At 30.8% G+C, this 25451-nt stretch overlaps 3 protein-coding genes and 1 long non-coding RNA gene across 5 annotated transcripts; 1 reads left to right on the top strand and 3 right to left on the bottom strand.

Moving 5' to 3' along the window:
* Positions 1-1828: 1828 nt before the first annotated feature.
* Positions 1829-2584, bottom strand: LOC149496437 (uncharacterized). Its single transcript, XR_016320864.1, has 2 exons — positions 2444-2584; positions 1829-2298 (listed from the first exon to the last, which is right to left on the bottom strand). It is a non-coding gene; the product is annotated as an uncharacterized LOC149496437 (long non-coding RNA).
* LOC105649846 (uncharacterized) lies at positions 2130-3546 on the top strand. Of its 2 annotated transcripts, none has more exons than XM_020685694.3 (3): positions 2130-2406; positions 2542-2690; positions 3205-3546. In XM_020685694.3, the coding sequence occupies exons 1-3, from the start codon at positions 2130-2132 to the stop codon at positions 3313-3315; spliced, it is 537 nt and encodes a 178-aa protein (XP_020541353.1). In that variant the 3' UTR covers positions 3316-3546. The 2 variants fall into 2 exon arrangements, with proteins under 2 accessions (XP_020541353.1, XP_012092047.1); XM_012236657.4 differs by having other exon boundaries at positions 2539-2690.
* On the bottom strand, positions 3425-6929 carry LOC105649847 (protein PLASTID REDOX INSENSITIVE 2, chloroplastic). Its single transcript, XM_012236658.4, has 3 exons — positions 6679-6929; positions 6498-6596; positions 3425-3786 (listed from the first exon to the last, which is right to left on the bottom strand). The coding sequence occupies exons 1-3, from the start codon at positions 6904-6906 to the stop codon at positions 3592-3594; spliced, it is 522 nt and encodes a 173-aa protein (XP_012092048.1). The 5' UTR covers positions 6907-6929; the 3' UTR covers positions 3425-3591.
* A 6083-nt stretch (positions 6930-13012) lies between these two features.
* CYCD1;1 (CYCLIN D1;1) lies at positions 13013-17028 on the bottom strand. Its single transcript, XM_012237075.4, has 6 exons — positions 16338-17028; positions 16021-16107; positions 14993-15091; positions 14684-14885; positions 14415-14545; positions 13013-14324 (listed from the first exon to the last, which is right to left on the bottom strand). The coding sequence occupies exons 1-6, from the start codon at positions 16581-16583 to the stop codon at positions 14073-14075; spliced, it is 1017 nt and encodes a 338-aa protein (XP_012092465.2). The 5' UTR covers positions 16584-17028; the 3' UTR covers positions 13013-14072.
* Between the last annotated feature and the right edge of the window lie 8423 nt (positions 17029-25451).

Genomic DNA, 25451 nt, shown 5'->3' with positions numbered 1-25451 from the left:
TAAAATTAAAGATTTTTTAATACAAATTACAAATTATTATATGGAAATGAAAAGGGAAATTGAAGTCGGAGCCGTTAGATCTCACGACATTAGTCTTGCTAGTCGGGCAAAACATTATTTGCATTATAATTTTTTTTTTCCATTTTTTTTTTTTTTACTGTAATGTGGACGCATGGGAAAATTTAGAAAAGGAAAAAGAAAAATACATAAAATCCCAAACAAAACCCTGTCACTAGGAACAGGAAACTGAAAAGCAAGAGTTGGTGGGTTTGTATTCAAAATGCTGAAAGAATGGGAGGCCGGCAGCCAGCTCCAGTAATTATAAAATCTTTAATTATTTTTCAAAGAATTATAAAATTAATGGTTGTTAGAATTATAAATAAAATCCTAATTAATGCATTTAGTTAATTAAATGCATATGGGTTCTAATGATTTGTTCCATATCAACTTCCACACTCCCAAGAAGGAGTATATCAACTTCAAGAAAAGCATCTTGTGATTATGTATGTGTATTTGAATTGCATTGGACTATGGAGCTTTCAAATAAAAGTTGTGCTTTGCTTAATGTTTTAATAATTTGATTTGAAGATAGTGGATTTGCTTTGCTTTCTAGTGACAACCCACTAATTAATCCATTTTACAGAATATTATTCATACACAAAAGGAATTATATTTCATTTATTTTCTGCAATTAAAGAAATTTTATTTTTAAATAATGAAAAACAACCTTTGTACTTAATAATTCTATACAAATTGCGTCACACAATAATCATTAAACATGCAAACTCTAATAACTCTCGTGTAAATGTTTTTATTAGGAACATTTTGAATCCAATTTATGTATTTATGAAGATTGCATCTCTTTTAAACGACATGGTTCATGATCAATTTACATATTTTATTATTTTTTAAATATTGGACTTAAAAATCAAACTAGATCAATAAAATAAAAAAAATAAAATTATTGTATTTATCACATGACCTACCCTCTGGGTTTATGTACATGGGATAGAAGGGAAGAGGCATACGTGGATAAGGTGGTGGGGTGTCTTTGTCCTTCCAAAAGAATCTCTCTCTTACACGCGTGCCTTTCAACCTCTGCTTCTCTTATTTTTGCTAATTAATATACCATATATATATATAAACCTATTTCAGCACACAAGTGCATATGCAATGTTTTAGGGACGATCCAGAAAATTTAATTAATGAGGGTAATACATAAAAATAATAATTTAGTAGAAAATAAAAGTTAAAAATTTAGTGGAGTAAATATGAATTAACATAATTATATACACTAAAATATAAAAAAAAATCGTAAACTAAACTGTAACAAAATCAATGAAGACAAGTGTCCCATTGCCTCATCGTAGATCGCCCCTGACGATCCGGTGATAAAACTAGGTTTAAATCTCATACCCTGTTCATACATTTCATTTTAATTTTATAACATAATTAGTGCTAAGGAAACTTAAATTTTTGGGATGATTTTAATAAGGTGAAATATCATTCATAAAAGAAAATATTTTATAAATCCTAAATTAAGTTAATTGTATATTTAAAAACCTTTATAAAATCAAGAATTCTTCTATAAAAAAAAAAATTCGAAAGGAGTCCGAAATAAGATTAGTCTAGTATCTAAAAATATTTTGGGTAAAATTTAAAAAAATTAAAAGAAAGAAAAAACAAGAAAGTCGAAAACCATTGACTCCGTCGACACCGCCGAACCTGTCCGGCCATGCTTCCATCACCTGACATCTCCACGTGGCACGCCTACCAGTCTCGGAGTTCCATGCCGGTGCTAATTAATTTAATAATATTATCCTAATAATTTCGCATCTAAAACTTACCATCATTATATATATAAAATGCCGAATTAAAATGTCAATTCGAATAAATTAATTATTATCATAAAATAAAAAATTGACCACGTAAGATATTAGCAACCGTAGTTGGGAAACGAGGGACGGCCTACTTGAATAAGACCCTTACGTGGTAAGTAGCAGCAATATATTGTGTGAGAGAAAGAGAGAGCTGTACAGAAAGAGACCGCTGCTTCTTCTTCTTCCTTCTTATCTTTCTTTCTGAATTCCATTTTCATTTCATGAGAGCAGAATAGAATAGAGAGAGATATGGGGAACTGTCAAGCCATAGATGCTGCTGCTTTGGTAATCCAACATCCAAGCGGAAAGATAGAGAGGCTTTATTGGCCAATTCCAGCGAGTGAAGTCATGAGACTGAATCCTGGCCATTATGTTTCTGTGATTATTCCATTGCCTCCTCCGCCTGCTACTGTTACTTCTGCAGATCATAAAGATAATAAGAGTGTTCAGTTCACACGCGTGAAGCTTCTTAGGCCTAGTGATACTCTTGCACTTGGCCATGCTTATCGTCTCGTTACTACTCAAGGTTAGAATTCAATTAGTATATATTCAGTATTCCTGACCTCTGCGTTTCTTTCTTGTTCCGGCTGTGGCTTGTCAGATCATATTAGAGTTTTGATTAATCTGCTTTACTTTTTTGCGATCTGTTTGGCTGTAGAAGTTATGAAGGTGTTGAGGGCAAAGAAGCACGCAAAAATGAAGAGACAGCAGCAACCAGAATCGGTGCAGAAGCTTCAGATGGCGGAGTCGGAGAAGAAGAGTTCAGATTGTGAGGCTGGAAACAAACCTGATGAGGAGAGAGATCATCAGGTATTATCATTGATCACTAAGCCTCTAACTATTATTCTAACCTTCTATGTTTCTTTCTCTTCTCTTTTTTCAGATTCATTTCATGAAAATTTCTTTTCTAAAACTATGATAATCTGCTATTCTGGTAACTAGTTCATGAATCAAACAAATTGTTTCTCCAATACCTCTTTTTTATTTTCTAAATTTTGTATGCAAATGCAGATTTAGCAACAATAACAATAGCTGATGAATAGAATAGAGAGAGAATATCCAGTTAGTGTTAGTCAAAGAATAAAAAATTTCTTCCTAAGAGAAAAGAAATGGCCTTTTTTTTTTTTTTGCTGAAAAGAAAAGAAATAGCTTTATCGCTTATCAGCCATACAAAGATTATTACTACTACCATTATTATTTTGGTTCATGATACAGTACATGGGAAAGAAGAACTGTCGACCACACAAACATAACTGCTAAGAATTTTGAAGGATTTCATTCTTGTTCATGAAATTGACCTGATGATAATTTTCAAAAATTTCAGGCGACAAAACATGAAAGACACCGACCAAGAACACCATCCATCAACTCAGCTACACTCAGGTCAAAGTCATGGCGCCCAACACTACAGAGCATTTCTGAGGCTGCGAGCTGAATGCTGATGGCTTTTCCTATTATAATATCAGGAATAGTCCATAAAAAATGCAGAGATAATTGCTAGCCTTGTATAAACAAACTCCTTTCACAAAGCAAAATAGATTCACTTGATCAAAGGAGATGGGTTATCCAATATCAAAACCATTGTCAATCAGAGAAATACCATTTTCAAGAAATAAGAAATTTGTATAGCTACAAAAATACAAAATGATCTAACATTATTTTACAAGATATGTGTTTCTAGCCTCTATTTGTGGCTTAAAAAAAGAAAAAATCAATTAGATGGGTTTGAGTTCCAAACTTCCCAATCGTGATCAACATGGTTTTGAGCCCATAACAAGGACTCTCTAGCAGCCAAAGGTGCTCCGGGCAATTTCTTCTCCTTGAGAGCAACCAACATATCAGTGAATGGCTCCACCAATAATGTTCCAGGTCCTCCATACTCCTTGTGTAAGAAGTCGCTAAATATCTATTTCAACACTACAAGCTAATTAGCAATAATGAAAATTTTTGGTATTTTGGCTTTTATCTGAAAACTTCAGAGGCAAAAGTATTGAACTAAACGTGCACAAAAAGGTAGAATCCATTGATGGAAGTTGTCTGAATAACAGTTATTTTATAATTGTCAGGTCAGATAAATCTTTTGGGGTCAATTAATAACTGTTATCAAGTCAAGCAAACGCAAAGTTCCAACGAGGATAGAAAAGGATGGTTGACCATGTCAGAAGAAATCAGTACAGTGAGAAACCATCATTGTGTAGGAGTAAATAAAGTTAATCAGGTTGTGTGGGATAGGAACATAAATGAATGGGAATGGAATAGAACTGGTCCTTTTGTTCTTATTAGCAAAGCAGGCCTAAGAGCTAAGGTTTAAACACCAGTGCCAGCCAGAATCCTCTACCAACCAAATAATACATATATTAAAAAATACAGAAAAAGTGATTACGTATTCAATAATACAAAAGAAAGATACAAACTTGTACTGTGTTTTCACCTTTGTACCCAGGCATCATTAGCAATCGTTTGTTTCAATATTATTCCTCATACTTCATTCCATTTTCAGTCTTGTTATTCTTCTTACACATTGTTATTTATAATATCAGAATTGTTTGTTCCTTTTCCATATTCATCACTCAGATGGCAAAATTTAACCAAATCCCTACCAACTTTGTTTCCTAAAGAAGATTAATAACATGTAACGTTTGAACTTTTTATCTTCTAAAAGAGAAATGAAGGGGAGTGCTTAAAGGGTGTAAACCAATTAAACTATGGAATGTCAATCAGCTACTCTGCTTTTAGCAGTAGAAATTAAATTATTTTGTTCACAAAGTTGTCCTCTCTCAATGCCCAAAAGGCAGGGAGAAAGAAGGGGGCTTTAAGCTGTTAAAGGTTCTCAACAACTTGAAGCAAAACTTCCCAGGGTCATAATACCTAAGGGATACCATCTTGTTTACATAGCTGCCTCACAGACTTATTTTGCCAATGAATGCCGAACCACTAGCCATTAAGTTTCCCAAAGACAGTATATTCTATCCTATCTTGTGACCAAATTTGTGCCAATGCTTGTGCAGGCTTGCTGTAATTTACCAAATATTGACAATCTCTTCCCCCATTATTTTATGGGTGAAGTTTATCAAAATATAGAAGTAAATGTTTGGAAAAGGCAACACAGGACCATCAGTTTTGTTACCAAGCTTACTCTGATACTCTCCTTGAACCCAACTTTCACAACTATGCTAAATATGTCATTGTTCAGGCATTTGTTCAAAATTTGATAAAAAAAGATAATATTACTAATCTTATGGATGTCATCTAAACACATATCAAGGGATAAAGTATGCCCAATCCTAGGACCACTAGTCACATCAATGGAAGAATAAAATTGTCTAGAACGCATGAAGAAACAACTTGCAGTTAGGCCCTTTAGGTACATTCAGCATGGAAGATAAGGTAACTCCAATGAACATTCTCAATGCATAATTTTCTTTTTGTTATAAGTCTATTGATTATAAATGTTATTGTTGGTTTTTATTGGAACTTCAAGCATCCTAACAAGTAAGGATGTTCTGCCGACAATAAATGAATGTCCATCTACTTCAATGCATGAATGCTGGCCATAAATGCAGACTTCAGGTTTTGTTGAATTTTCAAACATGCCAATAAATACATACATCCTTGGACATCTTATAGAGATTCATTTGGCCCCAGTTTTTGAAAATTTTAAACCATGCTATTGCATAATCTTGCATCCAAAGTTTAAAAATGTTTCAACAGCCAGGATGGCCATGCACTATATACAGTAATAGCCACTTTCTTGATAATCTATCCATTGAACTGTAAAAAAGAGAGGGCAGTCATACATCTTCAAGACATCAAATATGCCTTAAAAGCAATTTTCTGAGAAAATTAGTGGATTTGAATTTGAGATCTAGTTAAATAATTTGAATGAGATTTGCAATATAAAGGTCGCATTTGGTTGGTTAAATTCAGGAAGTATTAAAAATGTTATTCAAGTGTATTTGAGATGTACTTTCTTAGTGTGCATTTCAGATTCATCTTCAAACTAATTCACCCATATTCATGAATCCAATCAATAAAAATATAAATCTCTCTTACAACTTATAAGGTGTTTCAAGCAGTTTAACTGAAAATCAAATTCAATTCCCTCCATCTCGAGTTCTCCACAACCAATTGCATCCTAACCCAAATAAAATGATTAGAACATTTTTACAACGTGGTTTTCTTTCAATATAAGGCAAGAAGACACTAAATTTCACATCAAACAATCACATTTCACATTAGGATCAACAGAAGAGCCTCAATGTTTGTATTATCATATATGACAATAATTTTATGGAATTAACATAATTTAACTAAATTCCATCATTTATAAATGATTTCTATATTTTAAATTCATCCATTCCAAACAAGGGGCTTTACCATCAAGGTCAAAGCAAGTACTAAATTGCACCAAAGTCTATTACTCAACCGAAACTCCCAGCTTCACTTGCACATTTTCTCGAGTAGGTTATATTCAACTTTCCATTTTACATGTCATTGTTTAAATGCATTCAATTCAAATTATCAAACTAAAATGCAATATTTACCTAAACACCATTCAAAACAAATCAAAGAAAGCCTAATCAAGTTAATGAACGACTGGAAAAACAGAATATTTACCTCCGAGCAAACGTCAACTACTTTATCAAGATTATTGCCAAATGTTTCCTTCTCCTTAGAAAGTTTCTTCAAGAGCCCAACTCTAAACTTCTGGGTTTCCTACCCATTCACATTTCACATATATAAACGCAAAGTGGTAAAGAACATTTCTTTTATACAAATGTTTGAAGAATATACTCACAGATTTTGCGAATTCGGGAATGGGGTCAGGGTAAGTGTACTTCTGCGGAAGGTTACTGCAATAGATGGATTTTTCAGAGAAGATAGAGAAGGAGAGAGAAGGAAGACTGTGGAGTAAAAGGGAAGGGGTGCGTAGGATAAGAGTTTCAGAGTTTGATATTTTGGCGGGAGGAAGTGGACGTGGAGATGTGGAGACGAGAGGCAGACGCAGAGCGTAGAAAAGCGCCATTTGATTTGAGGGAGTGAAAGACAATAATCTCTCGCTCAAGTATAAGACCAAATTATAAGCAAAGTTTTAAAAGCCCATTATAAAACGTGGGCCCATTCATTACAGCCCAATGTAAGACCAAATTTTGTCCAATGTAATGGACCTTCCAAGCTTTATGGACCAAGTTAAAAAGTTAGAACCCATTAAGAACTCAAAATTGCCTCCCTAGCCCTAATTGAGGAAATGCTACAGTCTACATTGTGCTGTACACTATCTAAGTTATGCAATTAAAGAAATTTAAAGAAAATATCCCAAAGTTGGATGACCAAGTTATATAGATTACTTTAAGGCAGCAAAAACTGTCCTTAGCATGTGGAATTTGTTCATATGTGTTTTTTTTTTTTTTTGTATATAATATGATAAAGTTAAAATCTTTATGAGGTCTACTCAAAATTTAATCCCTAATAAAGATCTTACACTGTTTGGTTGGATCATATTAACAAATTTAATTAATCAATGGAACAAATCAAAAAAAAAAAAAAAGAGAGAGAGAGAAGAACCACCTTTAAGCAAAAAAATCAAAAGTTGCATAAAAAGGGTGTCTGGTAAATAAACACACCCTTTATTCTAAAGCACAAAAAAAATAAAAAAATAAAAAAATAAAAAAATAAAAAAATAAAAAGAAGAAGAAGAAGAAGAAGAATAGTGTGGTTTGGTAGTTTCATTAACTAATCAGAATACAATAGTATAGCTTTTCGCTTAATGGATAATCTTTTGAAGCCATATGTCAATCCTTTTTTTTTTTTACATATCATAAAGTGGGTGGCAAACTTTGGAAGCAATTGATTTTATTGTTTATGTAGTTTTTTGTACTATGCTCTAACTCAAAACAGTTTGATCCCTTTTCTTGTTATAACAGTAATATATTATATATGTACATTAAACTTTAATTGATATTGAATTGTTAAAATTTTGATTAGAAACCCTAGATTTTAATGAAGTTGAGGACATTTATTATTATTATTATTATTAGACTCTAATTGAGTTCGAACTCATAATCATAAAATTTACTCTAATGTATAATTTAATTAAAAATATATATAATTTAATAATTCAAGTGTCAATTTTCTACGCAAAGCTGATATTAAGTTGTCTCATGGGATCTAAAATAGTAAAAAAAAAAGAAAAAATAAATAAATGAGCGAAACTATCAAGTGGAGAAGTCAGTACATTCCTTTCTCCAACTTTTCAGTAGGGTAATTAGATAAAAAAGGATTTCATACTTTTTTCCTTTCTTTTTTCAATATATATATATATATATATATATTGTCTTTAAGTTGGAAAATAAATTCACTGTGGGATATTGATGTGGAATGCACTACAAGCTAAATATATGTTGTGTTTGCTTTATGCTGTTGTTAATTGCACGTGCCAATAAGAGAGTGAGACAAACTAATTAATTAATTAATTAGAATAATTTATTATTTATTGAATTGAATGATTATAAATTATCTTGATAAAGAAAATATATAATGAGCTAGTTCAAAAATTAATATGAACTGTTAAAAAGCATAATTTTTTTCTAATATATATGCGTATCACATGTCCATAATATAAATATTATTTATCCACTGATAATTATTGACTAAAGACAAATAGAAAAATTTTTTTTGATAAAGCTATGAGCTCCTACAACAATGGGTGTCTTATCTTAACATTTCTCGATGCACTTTTTTTTTTTAATCTTTAATCTTCTATTATATCCCCTCTTTGCCTCTTTAGTCTTTTCACTTCTTGATTAAGTATACAAAGCTTTCGGCTTAATGCAAATTTTCTTTTGTGGAAAAATGTAGAAAATCTATCTTTTTTTTTTTCTGTTTTACCTGCTGGCCAAATCAAGTTAAAATTGCCTTATTTGGAAGCTTTTGCGCCTAATCATGTTATTTCTTCCTTCTTGAACTTACCACTGAGCTTTCACTTTGTACATCAATTCGGTACAAAGTAAAATTATTTTGTGGGGGATTTTATCACGTAACTTGCACTTTTACATTTTATTTTGATAGATAACATAGTTATTATTGAAATATAAAAATTTATGGTCATTTTGTCGCGTTATTTCAATATATATTATAATTATATATAGTATATATAATACATATCATACATGCTTTAGGGTTTCTTTTATAATTATTAACTAAACTAGTTGACATATATATATATATATATATATATATATAAATGTATGTATGATATGGTAATATGATATGTGTATTATGATGAGTGTGTGGGTGGTTGAACATTTAGTTTTGATGATTAAACAGAAGACTTTCTCTTGTGTCCACTCTTAAATGTTAATGAAAGAGAGGTCCAAAGGGTAGCACTATCGATCATGTATAATAAAGAACAAGAAGACATCCACGCTCCCTCGAGACAAGTCACTCCCATGCTTCCCTTTCACCTTCTTTTCATGGCATCCAAAGGAGCTCATATGAGTTGGAAAGCCAAATTCCCTCCCCCCTTCTTATTGCAAAAGACATCCTTTTCAGTTTCAATACCTATCTTTCTAATTCTCCATCATTAATTATTTCTTCCTTTATACTATTTATATACAAGTACATTTGCATATCCTTAGTACATACAAGTTAAATCACTTTGTATCATTATACGTGTCACTATCAATCATATACACATAATTGGATATAGTTTATTTTATTCACTCACGTGTTTTCATATTCAGACTGAAACATTATTCAAATAAAACCTTTCAATAACGACAAAACCCTAATATATAAAAATCTGAAGCATGCAAATCTCTTAGGATTGAATATTTATAAACAGTGAAGTTACCAATACTGAATTAATGAGAAGTTTTTACTTAAAAGGAACTAATACGGGGTATTTGGCTAGGTGGCCAATAAGATATAAAAAGTTGAAATTTACAAGTAAAGAGACAAAATGTAAATTTTGCAGAGTATAAGAATATATTGATAGAAATGAGGTAAAGGGATATATTCTTTTCTTTTCCTTTGTTATTTTTATTTTTTATTTCCTTTTAGCTAAAGTATTTGACGCAAAAGATGGTGACATTTGAGTACCCTATGGACTGAGGAGTACTAGTGGTGTCTTGCATTCAGCAGAAAATCACAAAAACTATATCTTCAACTCAATATTTTTGTGAATCATTCCAGCTTTTGAACCCTTTAAGTCTGATGGCCCGACCTTTTACAGCAGCCCCACGAGCTCCGTTTTCATTTATTCTATTACAACTTTAAAAGCTAAATTTTAAAAAGGGGTCCTCCATTTTTGTCATTCCCATCTAGCTACCTAAAAAAGTTGAAATTTTCCTACAAAAATTAACAAAAATGAAAAAGGAAATAAAGCTCTGTAGGCAATTAAAGAGCAAGATTCTGCCCCCTCTGCACTCCCATATCAGCCCACCTTCCTTTGGGGCTGGGAGGTATAAAGAAATTTTGGCTTTTTAGTTTATACTTAGGATTCCTCACTTTAAACACCATTTTGTTTAGCATCTAAAGAAAAGAAAAGTGTGTAGGGATTGGGAATATATACACATGTTAAAGATAATACTAGGGTTTTGAAGTTGCGCTCGACAAGTAGATCGAACCGATTGAATGAAAACTCGATTTTAATTTTGTATTTTTCCTCACAAAACATTAAAAATGTACTAATATTATTAAATGTTTAGAAAATCACGTATAGAGATGAGCAGCTATGAATCCTAAAATGACGCACGTTCATATATCGGGTGTAAACAAATATTCTTTTAGTTTTATCCTAAAGTAAAAAAAAAAAAAAAAAAAAGTTGAAAAGAGAGAATAGATTGGAGGAGGAGGCTTCCAGTCAATTTCTCACACAAATGAGATAAGTAATAAAGAAACAGTTGGCCGTTGGGTCCTTTCTTCTTTATTTAAGTTGGATCAGTTATATATAGACGTCGCGATATGATTGGTTCCAATTCACAAATAACAGTAATGCAAGTGATTATTAATTATTTTATCTGTGTTTCATATGAACCATTATAGGTAAATTATTATGGAAAGAAATTACCAATCAAAAACCCTAACTCGTATTGGGAATAATTTGGCATGATGAAAGATAATGGATTGGTGGAACCCAATTGCTGACTAAATCCAAACCCTAAATATAATACTTTTCCACTTTTTCTTATATCATCTAATTAAAGAAAGAAAGAAAGCCCTATTGTCACTATCTTTCTCCGATTTGCTCGTTTGATGCTCCGCGTGGAAAATTATCACACTCAAGGGCCCCTTAATTAATTATTTAATTAATTATTATTATTATTGTCAATGGATAAAACATTAGGAAGGATTTTATGGGCCAATTAAAAATTATTCTTTCAATACCGACGGAAATAGAACAGGTAAATTTTATTTCAATAATAATCTGATCCAAGCATAGAAATACAGGTGTGAATATTGTTTTTTGCTGATTTTGAAAATTTTCAAATGTGATTTTTTTATATTTTTCTAAAAGTAATTCTATAACCTTGTAAATAATTAGTATATTGTAAAGAATTAATTATATCTATTGAACCGACAAAATTTCCCCTAATTTTAAATTAAAAATTTGCTACTAGTAATAATAAATATAATTAAAATGACTCCCTAATATAATAGCGCAATTAATTTGAGTCTTGTAAATTTGTATATTAAACGAATAATTTTAAAACATTAAGGATGGCCTTTGGATTTATGCTTGTCATATACTTTGTCCATATTTATATTTTTAATTAATTCTTGGCTTTTTAAAAAAAAAAATTACATTATCAGTCGAGAGGTGGGCTTAATGATTTAATTATAGCCATCGCTCGGTGATTACCAAACCAGAGATCGATTTAATATATTGTGAACTTTTTAGTGGGGAAGATAGATAGATGGTATTAATTTGATTGGTCATGCAGTCTAAATCTTCATGGGTCGCACCAAGATTATCTAATGAGGAAATGCCACATCGCATTAATTAATAGATAAGTGAGCTGCTACCATACTAATTAGTAATTAATTAACATTAATTATTAATTAAAATTTAAAGCCACCAAGTGGATTCCGACACCATGGCAGATGGGATCCACACTGTTGGAGCGAACTAAAATATTGTAGATCAATATTTTTGTCAAGAAAGTGGTCCTGATCAAGATAATTCCGAGCTTGATCAATGGCATAAAATGCAGAGATCTGATTGAAATCTGAGTGCCAGTATCCAAAGAGAAAGGAGCAAAAAATGTAGTAGCCAAAATTTGTCTAAATTGTGGTCCAATGGCATTTTTATTTTATGTGAATGAAAAAATATATATTAGGACGTGACAGAAGAAGCTTATTTCTTGGCCAAACATAAATGAATGACTGGCTGACATTAAAGATTTTGGATTTAGACCAAAAAGAAAATAAGGAAATTGCAAGAGGATGACAGAAAGTCTTAGCATGATAAAATGATGGGTCATACATACAGGTATTTTTTCCTGAAGTGCATGGTTACTTTTTAAGGGAACCATATATAGGGCTACGTTATTACATGCAAGGGAAAAAAAAATGCCACATGTCGGGGATCTAGGACTAAATGACAAGCTGTTTGCTAAGCATTTTCTCTTTGTATTTTTGCGTGTAGAAAGAAACTGTAACTTTTAAGCTGTTGGCTTTATCCATCAAAGCAAGCAATTATATATCCCATCAAAATTAACTAAACTGCAATGTGTTTTGAACAATAAAAGGGTAGAGCAAAATAATAAATAATAAGAATAATTTAATTAGTTGAGATATCAAGACGTGAGTGAGGGCAGAGCTGTCTGATATCTTAAAGAAGATAAAAGGAAGAAGCCATGTTAGTCACGAGATTGCACTAGCTAAGGTGCAGAGAGTCATATTCATGAAAGAAACCTCCTTTATTGCCCGAGGGACCAAGCACTAGTCTCTTCAATTTTTTCTTTAGTGAAGGGGGCCTTGGACTGCCCAATACTCGCTAAATTCCATATTTCTTATTAAAACTTTTTTCATACAGTAATAAAAACAAATCGCAAAGCTACAAAGTATATTATCAATCACATGCCATTGCCATTCCCACATAATTTGTTTATTCATAAAGCAAAAACAAATTTCAAATAAATTATTTTGGATTATTATATTAATCAGAATCAGATACAGACTAACAGACACGCGTGAAAGGCCCCAAAGACCTTTTTGTATTTGCCAGGCCAAGTCAAATCAGGCCTAGTAAGAGTAATTAAGAGGTCGAGGTTTCTCCTCTTAAACAAACGAAAAAATGAAAAAAACAAAATAAAATTATTTTCAGGAAAAAAAAAATACAAAATTAAAAGAAAAGTTTACACACGTGTAACCACCAGTCACGTGGTTAAGAGCCTAGTAGTAGTAGTAGTATATTATATGGTTAGGCCGAAGATATGAAGGCCATTAGAGAAGAGGCAATTCCCGCCAAAAAAGCACACATACACACGTGCGTGCCATGCACTACCCTCAGCGCATAGGCACACAAACCACTCTCAAAAATCAATCTATAAACATATCATGTGTTGAGACAGAGTCATATTATTTTTGGTTTGGGGGAGCTTTTAGCTAGGAATAGGAGGTTTTAATTAATCCCCATCAAAAGAAGTAATGAAAATGATGGTGCCACCACCTATGGAATGACTAATCAAACTTCACAGCTTCAAATTTCAATTCCTTATTTGATATCCTTAGCAACTTTCCTTTTATTTTTTTCTGCTTCAGGTCCCACCATCTTCTCCCCTTTCATTCAATAATCAATGCTGCCATTGATTTTCATCAACCTCCCACTTCTTTCACACTTCATGACTCTTAATTATATACTATACTATTCTAGCAGTAGTAATTTAAAAACCATAAGAGCTTTCTCTTTCTTCTCCTAACTTCTCACACAAAATTATTAAGCTAAACACAAATCCCCGTCCCTTGGGAATCTGCAATGCCATTGATAATGAAATGGCAAACCCCACTTCTAGAAAAAAAATTTTAATAAATCTTCCAAACTCACCAAACTCTAATCCACACTTATATACACAAAATAATCTGCATCATCACTTGAGTCAATTTCTCCCTCAAAACCCTCCAAGAAAATATTTTGAGGATATTGGAATTGGACCACCATTTTCTTTTATTTTTTTATTCTTTTTCTTTTTAAAATCTCTCTTTTGCCCCTCGCTCGGAATTTCCTTTGTCATCATCCACCCATAAGCAGTTATTTAATTTTCTTCTTTTATAAGATGATGGTGACGAGGATGAAGATGAAGTTGGTGAAGAAGACGAGTCACTGGACCTCATTCGGGCCCGGATTGTTACTCTAAGCAGTGGTAAGACTTTAGGGGGTTTTCTCCGGCTATTATCAAGCACGAGATCTTGCATTAACTGGTAGCAGCTGATGATTTTTTCCTACAATTTTTTGTGGTTGTCAAACTGACATATGTAATTTATAATCAACTTTATGTAAGTAAGTCAATAAATAAATATGTAGCTACTTACTTTGCTTAGACCATCACACCATGATTCAGCAAGCTCAGGATTAACAAGAGACAATTTTGGTATTTCATTGGCTGCACAAAGTATAGCTGCAGCAGCAATGCTCGATGGCCAATACTCAAGAAAGCTCGCTTCTATTCACATTAGGGAAAAAAAAAAAAAAATTAGTATTCGCCTGGCGAGCTGCTATATTTATTATACGTACTTGTATGCAGATGCAATACGAGCATGCATAGATATGGACATATATATATCCGAATAATTATAATTACCTTGCATATTAGATAAAATGATCTCTTTGGCCCGTGAAATCAGAAACCCGATGTAAGTTGATGATGAATCGAGCTTGCATGCAAAGAAATCAAGAAAGCTAAATGGTGTTACAGATCGTAGCCTCCAATCCAACACACTAAGAACGAGAAGTTCCATTCTACGGATTGTTCTTGGTTCAAAGATATATTTCGCACCTTCAACCTACAAAAACAATTACCTTTAGTTAATTAGCCCATTAATTAATTATCCTTCTTTGTTAGTATAAAACTAGTAATTAGAGTAAGCATGTATTATTTATATGTATATACCTGGAGATCCAAAAGAGAAGGAACGAGAGCTTCCTCCATTTTAGCTGCTAATGACAAGCAAGCAACAGATAGCAGTTGCATTGGCCACCCTTTTGTTTGCTGAAACAGTAACACGTCCCCCAAATAAAATTACTTGTAATAATTATAAGAGTAATGATTAAAAAGCAAGTTAATGGAGATAAAAAGCGTCATAGTCTAAAGGTTAATTAATTCCTCAAAGGATATCTTGGTGTACCCGAAAATGCCGATAGTGTTGCCACGTGGTATGGAAATGAAGCTTGAAGAATACAATAGTACAAAACTTTACGAGGGCATAATAAATACTCTAATAAAGTTTTACACTGTAGTTAAACTACTTAGGCAAGCCTAACAGATTACAATAATTGTTCGGTCGGAATCATGTTCCCAACAACATAATACTAGCTTGCTATTTCCTAGGCAAAAGAAATTAGAAGGCACAAAAAGTACTCCTTTTTAGTACATTACCTAATTGATCAATAAAATTACGTGCGGTATCCATTCCTAATTTAAAATTAAAATTCATTGACGTCAATAATTAAAGAGAAAAAATGAGTAATTTTGGAAATAAGTTTTTCTTGTAAAAATATTTACAAAAAAATACCGTCACAAAATTTAAAATAAGATTTAGATTCGAACTTGAGAAAGTGCTAATGCTTATGAAAAATTAAGAGGAAAAAAAAATTAACACTTCAATTTGAATATTAACATAATGTAAACAACAAAAATTATCAATGGTAACTTATTTTTAAATAAAAATAAAGAAAAACATATTATATACTTTAATAATTAAATTGAGGAAAAAATACGAATTGCCATTTGCATCATTTGCACCCACAAATACACACCGCGGACTGTAGTTAGGTACTCGCGTCGTTTTCGATGCTTTGAAAAGTCAAACTTAGTTACCCCTACAGTCAAAATTGTTTACTTAAGTACGGGAATGACACATTTACTGTTTTTTTTTTATTATTATTCTTTAATCATTTTAATTTTAACGAGCAGCTTACCGGCAATGGACGAGAATAAAGAAACCGATCCAAATAGTTGACGGAAAGATACGCCGTCAACGGTTGGAAACTATAGTATGCTTGCACCTGTAAAAACAAACAGAATAAGAATGAATGATAATATAGAGAGATTCTATGAGCTGATGACTTTATATATCTTCAGTTTCAATCAAAATCTCGGCCTTATGATAAGCTGCTGCGGCGGCGGCGGCTCACTGAGATTGAGATACACGGCTCAGATCTCTTTAGAGCAATTTGACTGATTAAACACGCAACAGTGGCAATATAGTAATAACAGTAAACTTACTGTCGTTTACCTTGAGAATCCATGCAACAGATTCTTCTCGAGCCGATGCATCGAGAGAGCGAGATTGGAACCGAGACAAGTAATCGAAACCAGGCACGAAATTTCTTTCATCTTCAATGAAACTGGCAATAGATTCTTCGATAAAAGCCGGAGATTCGAGGTCCGATGAGCATTCCGGTGACTCAGCGGAGAATATTTCGGAGGAATCCTCGCTGCAGAGAAGGTCGGTGAAGCAATCGGAGCACGGCAGTGACATGATCGCCGTTTACGGTTTCTCATTCTCTCGTCATCTCTATATCTGTAATATCGAAGTCAAAACGACTTCGAAGCCTGAATCAGCAGAGAACTGCCGGAGCAACGGCCGGAAAGTGACCGGAACTAGAAGAGCAAGAGGGAAGAGGTATGTGTTAGTGTTTTGGCTATGAAATGTCTATACATGAATGTGCATCAATCTGTTTATTAGGATATAAATATGAGGTTGATGTGATATTTTTTTAATATTTTATTTTTGGATTTTAGAGGGATCTTTTTTTTCCATGAATTTATAAAGGGGAGACTGATTGAGAAAACGGAAAGGGGGGGAGTTTTTGTGGGGCAGTTAGTTTTACCGGGAAAACGGATTTCCAATTGGAGACGGAAGTGGAAGGAGCGTGTTTTGTTGCGTGGCGTGGGTTATTGGGGAAGTGAACTGTAGACTCTTAGACTTCTAATTCTACCAGCTAGAAGCTTAGAATACAAGATTAGTGCAAACTCAAATGTTTCCAAGTTAGGCAGAGCTGCAGTTTTCATAATTACCTTTTCGGGCTTTGTCAAACAATTCTCCTTCCATGTGTTCATAATATTAGGTATTTCTGTAAATATCGTAACATTTACCGTTTCACGTAAATTAATTAAAATATTTTGATAATAATATTTTTTTTTTCAACCAACAGTTTACAAACTATTAAAACAAATAGTATCACCCAACACCCAACAACCTAAACTGTTTAAATTAATTTTTTTTAGAAGGTTAAAATGCTTCAATATTCTTAAATTGCATATTATATGTTAGAAAAATTGCATAATACATGTATCTCCAGGCCACGTCAACGTACCTTAATATTGTTATATTAAATATAAGTCACCTAATTTGAGATTTTTCTCTTCTAATGTAATGCCTCGAAGTACAATGTCATTACTCAGATGCATTGATGAAAAGGCATTATTTGGGACTTCTATTTGTATGGTATAATATACATCTAATATTTTATTTTTGTTGTCAATATTATAAAAATCTAACAAATTCACAATTTTTATAATTAAATTGATCTTTTTATAATTAAATGAAGAAAAGTTTATGTTTAGTATGATGAGAACTTTAAATTGAATGGTAACTAATCAAAACGATAATGTATCTCTAAACAAGAATGTATTTAATGTAAATTTCTGACAATGAAAATTATTGCTTCAATAATAAATTAATCATATAGTACAATAATATTAAACTAATAATTCAAAATTTATTATCGCATTTATAATACAATACGTTAGAAATAAAAAATGGGTGTCCATGAAGTGTAGAATTTTGCACTATAAATAACCAAGCAGAGCCTCTATAAATGAGGTATTCCATGTCCACTCACCCATGAGCCACGACATGATTAACTGATTAGTCAATGTAAATCAGAGACCAGAAGCAGACCACATGTAGCTATTTTTTTATCAATCAATTTTGGCTTCTCTGCTCTCAGCTTTGATTCAGTTTTTAGTCTTTTTGACGAAAAAAACAAGACAATGGGTGCATCTTTCACCGCTAAGTTTGGTGGATTTCTAACGTTCTATCCCTGTCCTTATCTTCAAAACCACAGCTAAACTCCAATTTAACTAAACCGTGTAGTTGTCAAGTCGAAATTTAATTACTCGTTTCACTGTATTTTAGTGTGTGGATTAAGATTTGAGTGTCTTACTACCAGATATATTTTTTTTTCTTGTCTAGTATTTCAAGGGATGATAGTAATTTATAGTTTAAATTAGATTATATATTCTCACACTCTACTGAGTAAAGTATTTAGTTAAAGTCCTTTAACGTGTGATTAACTCCTTATCTTGAACATCTCTCGCTCGCAAATAACCTTTGCTTGGACTATTAATATTATATTTTTGGTAAGTTGCTTGTTAACGACTAAAAACTAGTTAATGCTTTTAGATTTTGAATTTATTCGGTAAAATTAATTGTTAATTATTTTAATAACAATAATTATTTAACCAGTTTTTCATAAAACGTTATTTTAACTTTTAAAAATTAGTTCAATTACTCTATTATTCATCACCACATAAAATAGTATAGCGTATGAACGTTAACATTTTAATTATACAATTTTTTTATAGTAATTATACAATTATATGAATGTGAGTTAGATGTCAAATTTTGGGGCTACCCCAATAGGAAATTAGGGTAGGTGATAGATTAAAAAAAAGAAAAAGAAAAAACTTACTACTACTGCTACTACTACTGGTGAAGATTGAAAGGCATTTGATAGCACCCAAATGATGGGTATGGCAACGCATCAAGCACTTGCGTATGGAAATAATAATAATAATAATGTGAAAATCTTTTCTATGCTATCATTATTACTGAGTCCAATGAAGCAATTTCCGTGGCACTCAGATTTAACTGCTCTCCACCAATAATATCTTTCTTTGCAAGAAAAAATATATATACACACTATCAAACACCTCACTTTTGGCACCTCAATAGCAGCATTAGGAGCTAGAAATATCACCACCAGTACCTCAATAGTTCAACACATACATAATATTCTAATAGTCCATGACACATTTAATGATGCAAATTTTTTCTCACTAAATTTTTTTAATAATTATTCGTATTAAGGTAAAAAGTTTTTTTTTTTTTTTTTTTTTTACCACTATGGTAATTTTAGTATATCTGGACATCATGTACTACTAATTATTGAACATTTTACTCATATTGAATTTTCATGAGATGTATAAATTTTATTGCATGGTATTAAAATGGGAAAATAATTTCAACGCAGCTCTAATAGTCCCTTTTATTTCTAGAGTTGTAATGTAGGTGGTGACCACCATCGACCAGTAGATTTTTAGATTTGAAGGGTCAGCATTATGTCAGCATTCCTTTATAATTAAATGTCAATAATTTTTTATTTCTCAATAATAGTGTATTAATTATTGGTACTGACTTTTCAATGTTTTGCATTTTCTTGATTTGTCCAGATGCATTTATGTTGATAAAACTTGTCTCTTATCTGGATCCAACGTTAAATATACTTGTCCGGTTTCTTAATTTCGATAATTTTTATTATATTTTCATCTCAATTAAAAGGTAATTTAAACAATTATTTTTATTTTTTTAAATTAAGTAATTCAATTATTTTTTTCTTATACAAAATCAAACACTATCAAATCTAACGTTTCAGATGAATTCATTATTCTTGAGGGTTTTACAATTAGTTAAAGGGTGATTTCATAATATTGTCCTGAATCTAAAATATTTAAGCTTTTTAAAAATTTAATTAAAATCTTACCATATATTTAAAGCAAAAGTACATACACATAAAAAAAAAAAAATCTTAAAGGATTTAAATTTAAAATTATCATTATTGAAAAGATTTTATTTAAATATATTTTTTTCCGAACATAAAAACATATTTGCGACCCGGAAATTTGTTTCTAGCTCGAACCCTTTTTTAGACTTACTGACCTTTCTGATTATATATAGATTAAATGACATTTTAGTTTTAGGACATTGACTTGGTTTTTCATGTACAGTGTTAGTTAGAAGATCAGTAGAATAACGTCAATGTTGGAATAATATATACTTGCTGATGCATTTGTATTCCGACAATGGCATATTTTTAAAGAACATTACATGCCACAGTCGATAAGGTTAAAGGTTCAGTAGACATTATTAAAAAAAGACCTAGAATAAATAAAGTTGTGCAAGTTGTTATATATGTTCATGCAGAGTCATTATCCAGTGCTTCCATATCTTTCTAATTACACTATCAAATGGAAAGTTAAAGTTAAAAGTGTCAAATACACCTTTAAAATTTTCCAATTCAATCTAATAAATTTTGTTTTGGGCAAATTAACCGTTAAACGGATATTTATTTTTTCGGCATTTTTGCTCGTTCAACGGATATTTATTTTTCCATTTAGAAAATAAAAAATAACATAGAAATATATATATATATATATATATATATATATATATATATATATTTGATTGAAAGCAAATCTATCTAAAGTAAAATTAAAAGTTAGGCAGTAAGTTGTAGTAAACTTTTAGTGGAGGATGGACATGATTTAACATATTGAACTCATAAAGGCTTTTGCATATATTTGCGAAATGATGTAAAGTAACCCATTCTCTCTTCTGCACATGATTTTACATTTTGAACTCGCAAAAAGTTGCACATAATCTCTGCAAATAATTTATATGCTCCAATACATATTCAAATAATTAAAATTTACCTTTTCACATGCCTGATTATTTCATCTGTAACTTGTCTTACTCTCACTCTTTATTTATACATATTTTTTAATTTGCAGAAAAGACTGTCACAACCCAATTGTTAAAAATTAAAATCCTTTTTCTTCAATTTTATTTTATTTTTCCAATTTTGTTAATAAAAAAATTAAGAAAATATTAACATAAAACAAAACCCTTTTCAATAATCCTGTCATCAAGAGCAATTTGACAACCCAATTAAGGATTTGCTCTTGTCGCCCTGTCGCTTATTACAAGCTACAGTTCTTCCAGAAGTGAAGCCCCATTAATTGCACCCTTCCAATCAAACCATTAATACCACTTCTAACTGAAGACTACCTTAAACAAGGGCATTTTGGACGGACTCTTCCATTATTACTGTCTCCCCATATGTAAGTTGTTGGTTGATGACCCTAACTAATGAAGGCTTGCGATTTGCACAACACTTAATTGTTTTTTTCTTTCAAAATTAAAAAATTTGAAAATTTAGTTTAAATATAAATATATTGTTTTTTTTAATCTGGGTCAATAGTCAAATACAAGAATTTAATGATAAGTAGATCAAATAGAGTCCTGGCAGCAAAGGTAATTAATGGCATGAGGTAGTTGCTTTACTTGCTTAGTTGTTTCCATCTCTACTTGAAAAATACACATCATCAATACTTGTCTACTGCATCTCCAACATTTAGTGGCAGTATGGACATCAATCTTACGAAAAAAAACTTGTCTAGACTCGGTTTATGTTCCCATCTATTGACCAATTAAATGAAATTAAGTATTTTTTAAAAGTATTTCGACTTTATCTTCTTTTTTTTTAAGTATACAGTAAAAAATATTCTTATTTCAATAAAAATGTTGGATTTCATTGGTTTGATTTATAGTTAGAGACATGGATCAGATCTAGATAAATTTTTTTGTCAATTTTATCACATGTTTTCAAACATATACATGTTGTGTCTTAACTCTTAAGTGATTTGTATAGTTAATGACGTGATTATGATGTATGTTAGTGATTTTATTGCTTATATTATACGAAACATAAAATATTTTTGACATAATTTGTGTTTACATGCATAGTGTAGATAAATTAAAAGGATTATAATATCTTTGAAAATTTTTTTAGTAATTTTGATATACACTGACGTCATGTCAAAAAATATAATTATAAATGTGCCGTTTAGCAAATTCTATATGAAAATGGGAATGAATTTTAAATTTGTAACAGACATTGTTTTTCAAAATTGTGAAATGTAATTCAAATATTGTAATAAGAAAAAAATCAATTAAAAAACTTAGTTCATTAATTAGCACGCAAATATAAGTATTAGGTAGTTGTGCAATTTAATCGTTGTCCGACGGGACATGTGCCCCAAGTTCCACCACATATGTCATTATACGCATAGATGGTAATATCTCTCTATCAATATATATATATATACACAAACTGCATGCATTTTTTCAAAATTATATTTTATGATTAGGATTGGTCAAACATCATAAGACAAAATACTATTTGACAAAATTACATTTTTTTGTTATTTATAGTTTATTTATACGTACAATATTCTGTCTATATATATAAAAGGTGGGAAAGGGATATATGTATATCTAGGGGAACAAGCAAACACAACGTATATCTCTTTTGAAGATAGGTACGTATGTATTTTTTTTTTTTTTTAAATTTTGGTCCAATGGTATTTAATATTTGTGTATAAATAATTTCCTAGTTTTCTACCAATTATAAATATATAGCTGCCCATCCTAAGGATGAGATATGGGGATATGTAGGTTGATTTTTTTTTAAAATAATAATTATTGTAATTAAATGATTTTGAATTACCTGAACTTGGACAGATCACACACTAGTTCAGAGGAGGCTCCAACATTTGTCGCTTAGCAATAAGATCTTAATTAATTAATTAATAATTAATTTCTTTCTTGATTAAAAACACAAAGTGGGAAATCATTTTCAGCACTGTTTTTCCCCCTTTTTATCTATTTCTTTCAGCCTCGTATTATTTGCCTCTCAAAGACAAAAGTCTATGAAAAAAGCAGCACACTTCCTTTTTTTTTTTTTGTTGCGTTCTCTATATTTGGTTCCTTTCTCTTTCATTTCATTTTCCCCCTTTCCCCGGACGGACAAAGTGGAATAGAATTTTCAATTTGAAGTGACTCCAATTGGTAATATATATATATATAAGATTAATACAAGTCTTCTTTAAAATTTTTAGAATTTTCTAATCATGTGTGATGTGATTATTGGTCTTTAAACTTATGTAAAAAGCGTTGAGACTTCTCGACTACAACAGTTTTCATTAATTTGGTGAGTAAAAGAGAGGATTTCGCTACTGTGTAACTCACAATATTGACCTATTAACTCACAATATTGGATAATGCAACTAATAATATTCTTTCGACTTATTAAACTTTACGCAGTGTTCCGTTGGATAATGCAACCCATAACGTTCTTTCGACTTATTAAATTTTATACAATACTGTTTCAGCTCATTGAATAGTATAACTTATAATATTCTCTCGACCCGTCGAGGCTCCCAACCAATCAGAAAATCCTTAGGATTCTTATTTTTAGCCCTTAAGCTTTATATTCACAAAAAATACTAAGCATCTAAACAAATGCACACATAGGACCCAATTATCACCTTTTCGGTTTGGTCGGTGAGATAGATTGAGACTTGCTCAATAAGACATTTTAAGCAATGATCATTTCCTATAAAGTCTATTTTCTTTCTCTTTTAATTTTACAATTAAGTGTAGTGCAAATAATAATTATTGTTTTAGTGAAATTATCTAACAACACTAACAATTTCTTCTTAGGTTATTATTAATTGATTAATAACAATAAATCCACATATTGGCTATAGCTAGGTAGGTTCTTCTTTAGCATTCCTTAGAGTTTGGTAGCTCAAATTTATATAATCAAATCCTAATTGTACTTGATTAATAATGTAATCCTTTTGAAGTGGCTATACCTAGACTTATGGATTCTACCTAATGCATTTTTTATTTCAATTATCCCATATAGATATGTTTAATTTAATGGCTACTAGCTAGCTCATATTTAACAATTTAATTATATAATGGTAAATAGCTATTTAGTCCTTCAGATTTATTCATAGTTATAAGTTTGTCCCTCTTGTTTGGTAATATATATTACAGGTTAAATACTATGTATTATTTGACTATTTGATCCTTCACATTTGATATAGTGTTATTATTTAGTCCTTCGTATCTAACTATTGAACTGCTTTCCATTCCCTCATTTAACAGTAAGAATTATATTTTCTGCATGAAAAAATTAAATAATTTAATTGATCTAAACTTCGGGACTAATCAATATCCGTATATTTATCAAACAAAATGGGCAAATTTGTTATTATAATTAAAATAGAAGGATTAAATAATTATTTACCCATTTATATTAACCTTTGTCAATAGTCATGTAATTTCATATTGATCTCTGTTTAATTAAATTGGAAAATATAACTTTGTCGCATGTTGCATAAAATCTAAAGACAAAAACAGTAACATTTATTAAATAATCCATTTGTTCCAAAAATATAATGAGTTTAATGTTTTTCACTTGAATTAAGAAAATAATTAATTCTCATAAATTATATAAAACTAAAAGTAAATTAACTAAATAATCTTTTATTTCAAAATTAAAAGTAATTTATGAAGTTAATTACGGTATGTTATGTAGATAGAATAATATTAGTAAACTATTATTTATTACTCTTTAAAATATTTTATATTCTGTGACAAAATAATCATTTAAAAACGAATTATATTTTAGTACGGAAGCAATGAATGATCGTATTTCTATTTGCATGCTTGTTTTTATTATACTCCAAATCAAAATGTAACATTATCCAATTAAAAAATTAATAAAGAAAGATCATGAGAATGATTAATTAATTAATGACTTCTACTGTGACTGTAAGTTTCTTAATTCGTACATACAGCACATGCAATGATATGATTGGAAAAAGAGAATTAATAATTCACACTGAAAAGTCGTTAGTGTTTAGTGAACATATCATGCTCCACCATCACTACATTTCAAGTTCCAAGAGATGTGTCCAAAATAATCCAAATAATACGTTATAGTATACAGTATATATACTGTATATGTTTATAATTAATTAATTAATATCTAATTTTTAATAAAAAAAAACCCTGCTTAATACAGTATATTATGTCTTGTTCAATCTTTCCCTTCATTTATTTACAAGAAAGCCTTCAAATAGTCAATTTCATTGACATATTTGAGTTGATGGGCCAACCACATGCCTAAATTTTTCAACAAAAACAAAGTGTCTAAATTTGGGCTTATGCCCTGGACAAACCGGCTTGTCCATGCCTACAAACTCTTTCCCCATCCTTAATTAGGCTAATTAATTATTATTTAGCCTCTAATTATTGTATTAAGTCTAAAAAATTATTGTATTTAGTCTGAAATGAAATTTCAACAACTTTGGCTGCCTACTGGGAGAAAGTAATTGAATGGGTAGAAGCAACTAAAAAGAAATAGTGAAAAGTCCAAAATTTCTTTAGGAATTCTATTTCAAGTCTTAAAGACTATATATGGTAGAC

This window comes from Jatropha curcas, chromosome 5 (genome assembly GCF_041381405.1).
Source record: "Jatropha curcas cultivar XTBG-Jc1 chromosome 5, XTBG_Jcur_1.0, whole genome shotgun sequence".
Classification (NCBI taxonomy): Eukaryota; Viridiplantae; Streptophyta; class Magnoliopsida; order Malpighiales; family Euphorbiaceae; genus Jatropha; species Jatropha curcas.
Note: the sequence above shows the minus strand (reverse complement) of the source record. Positions and strands in the feature narration are given on the sequence as shown.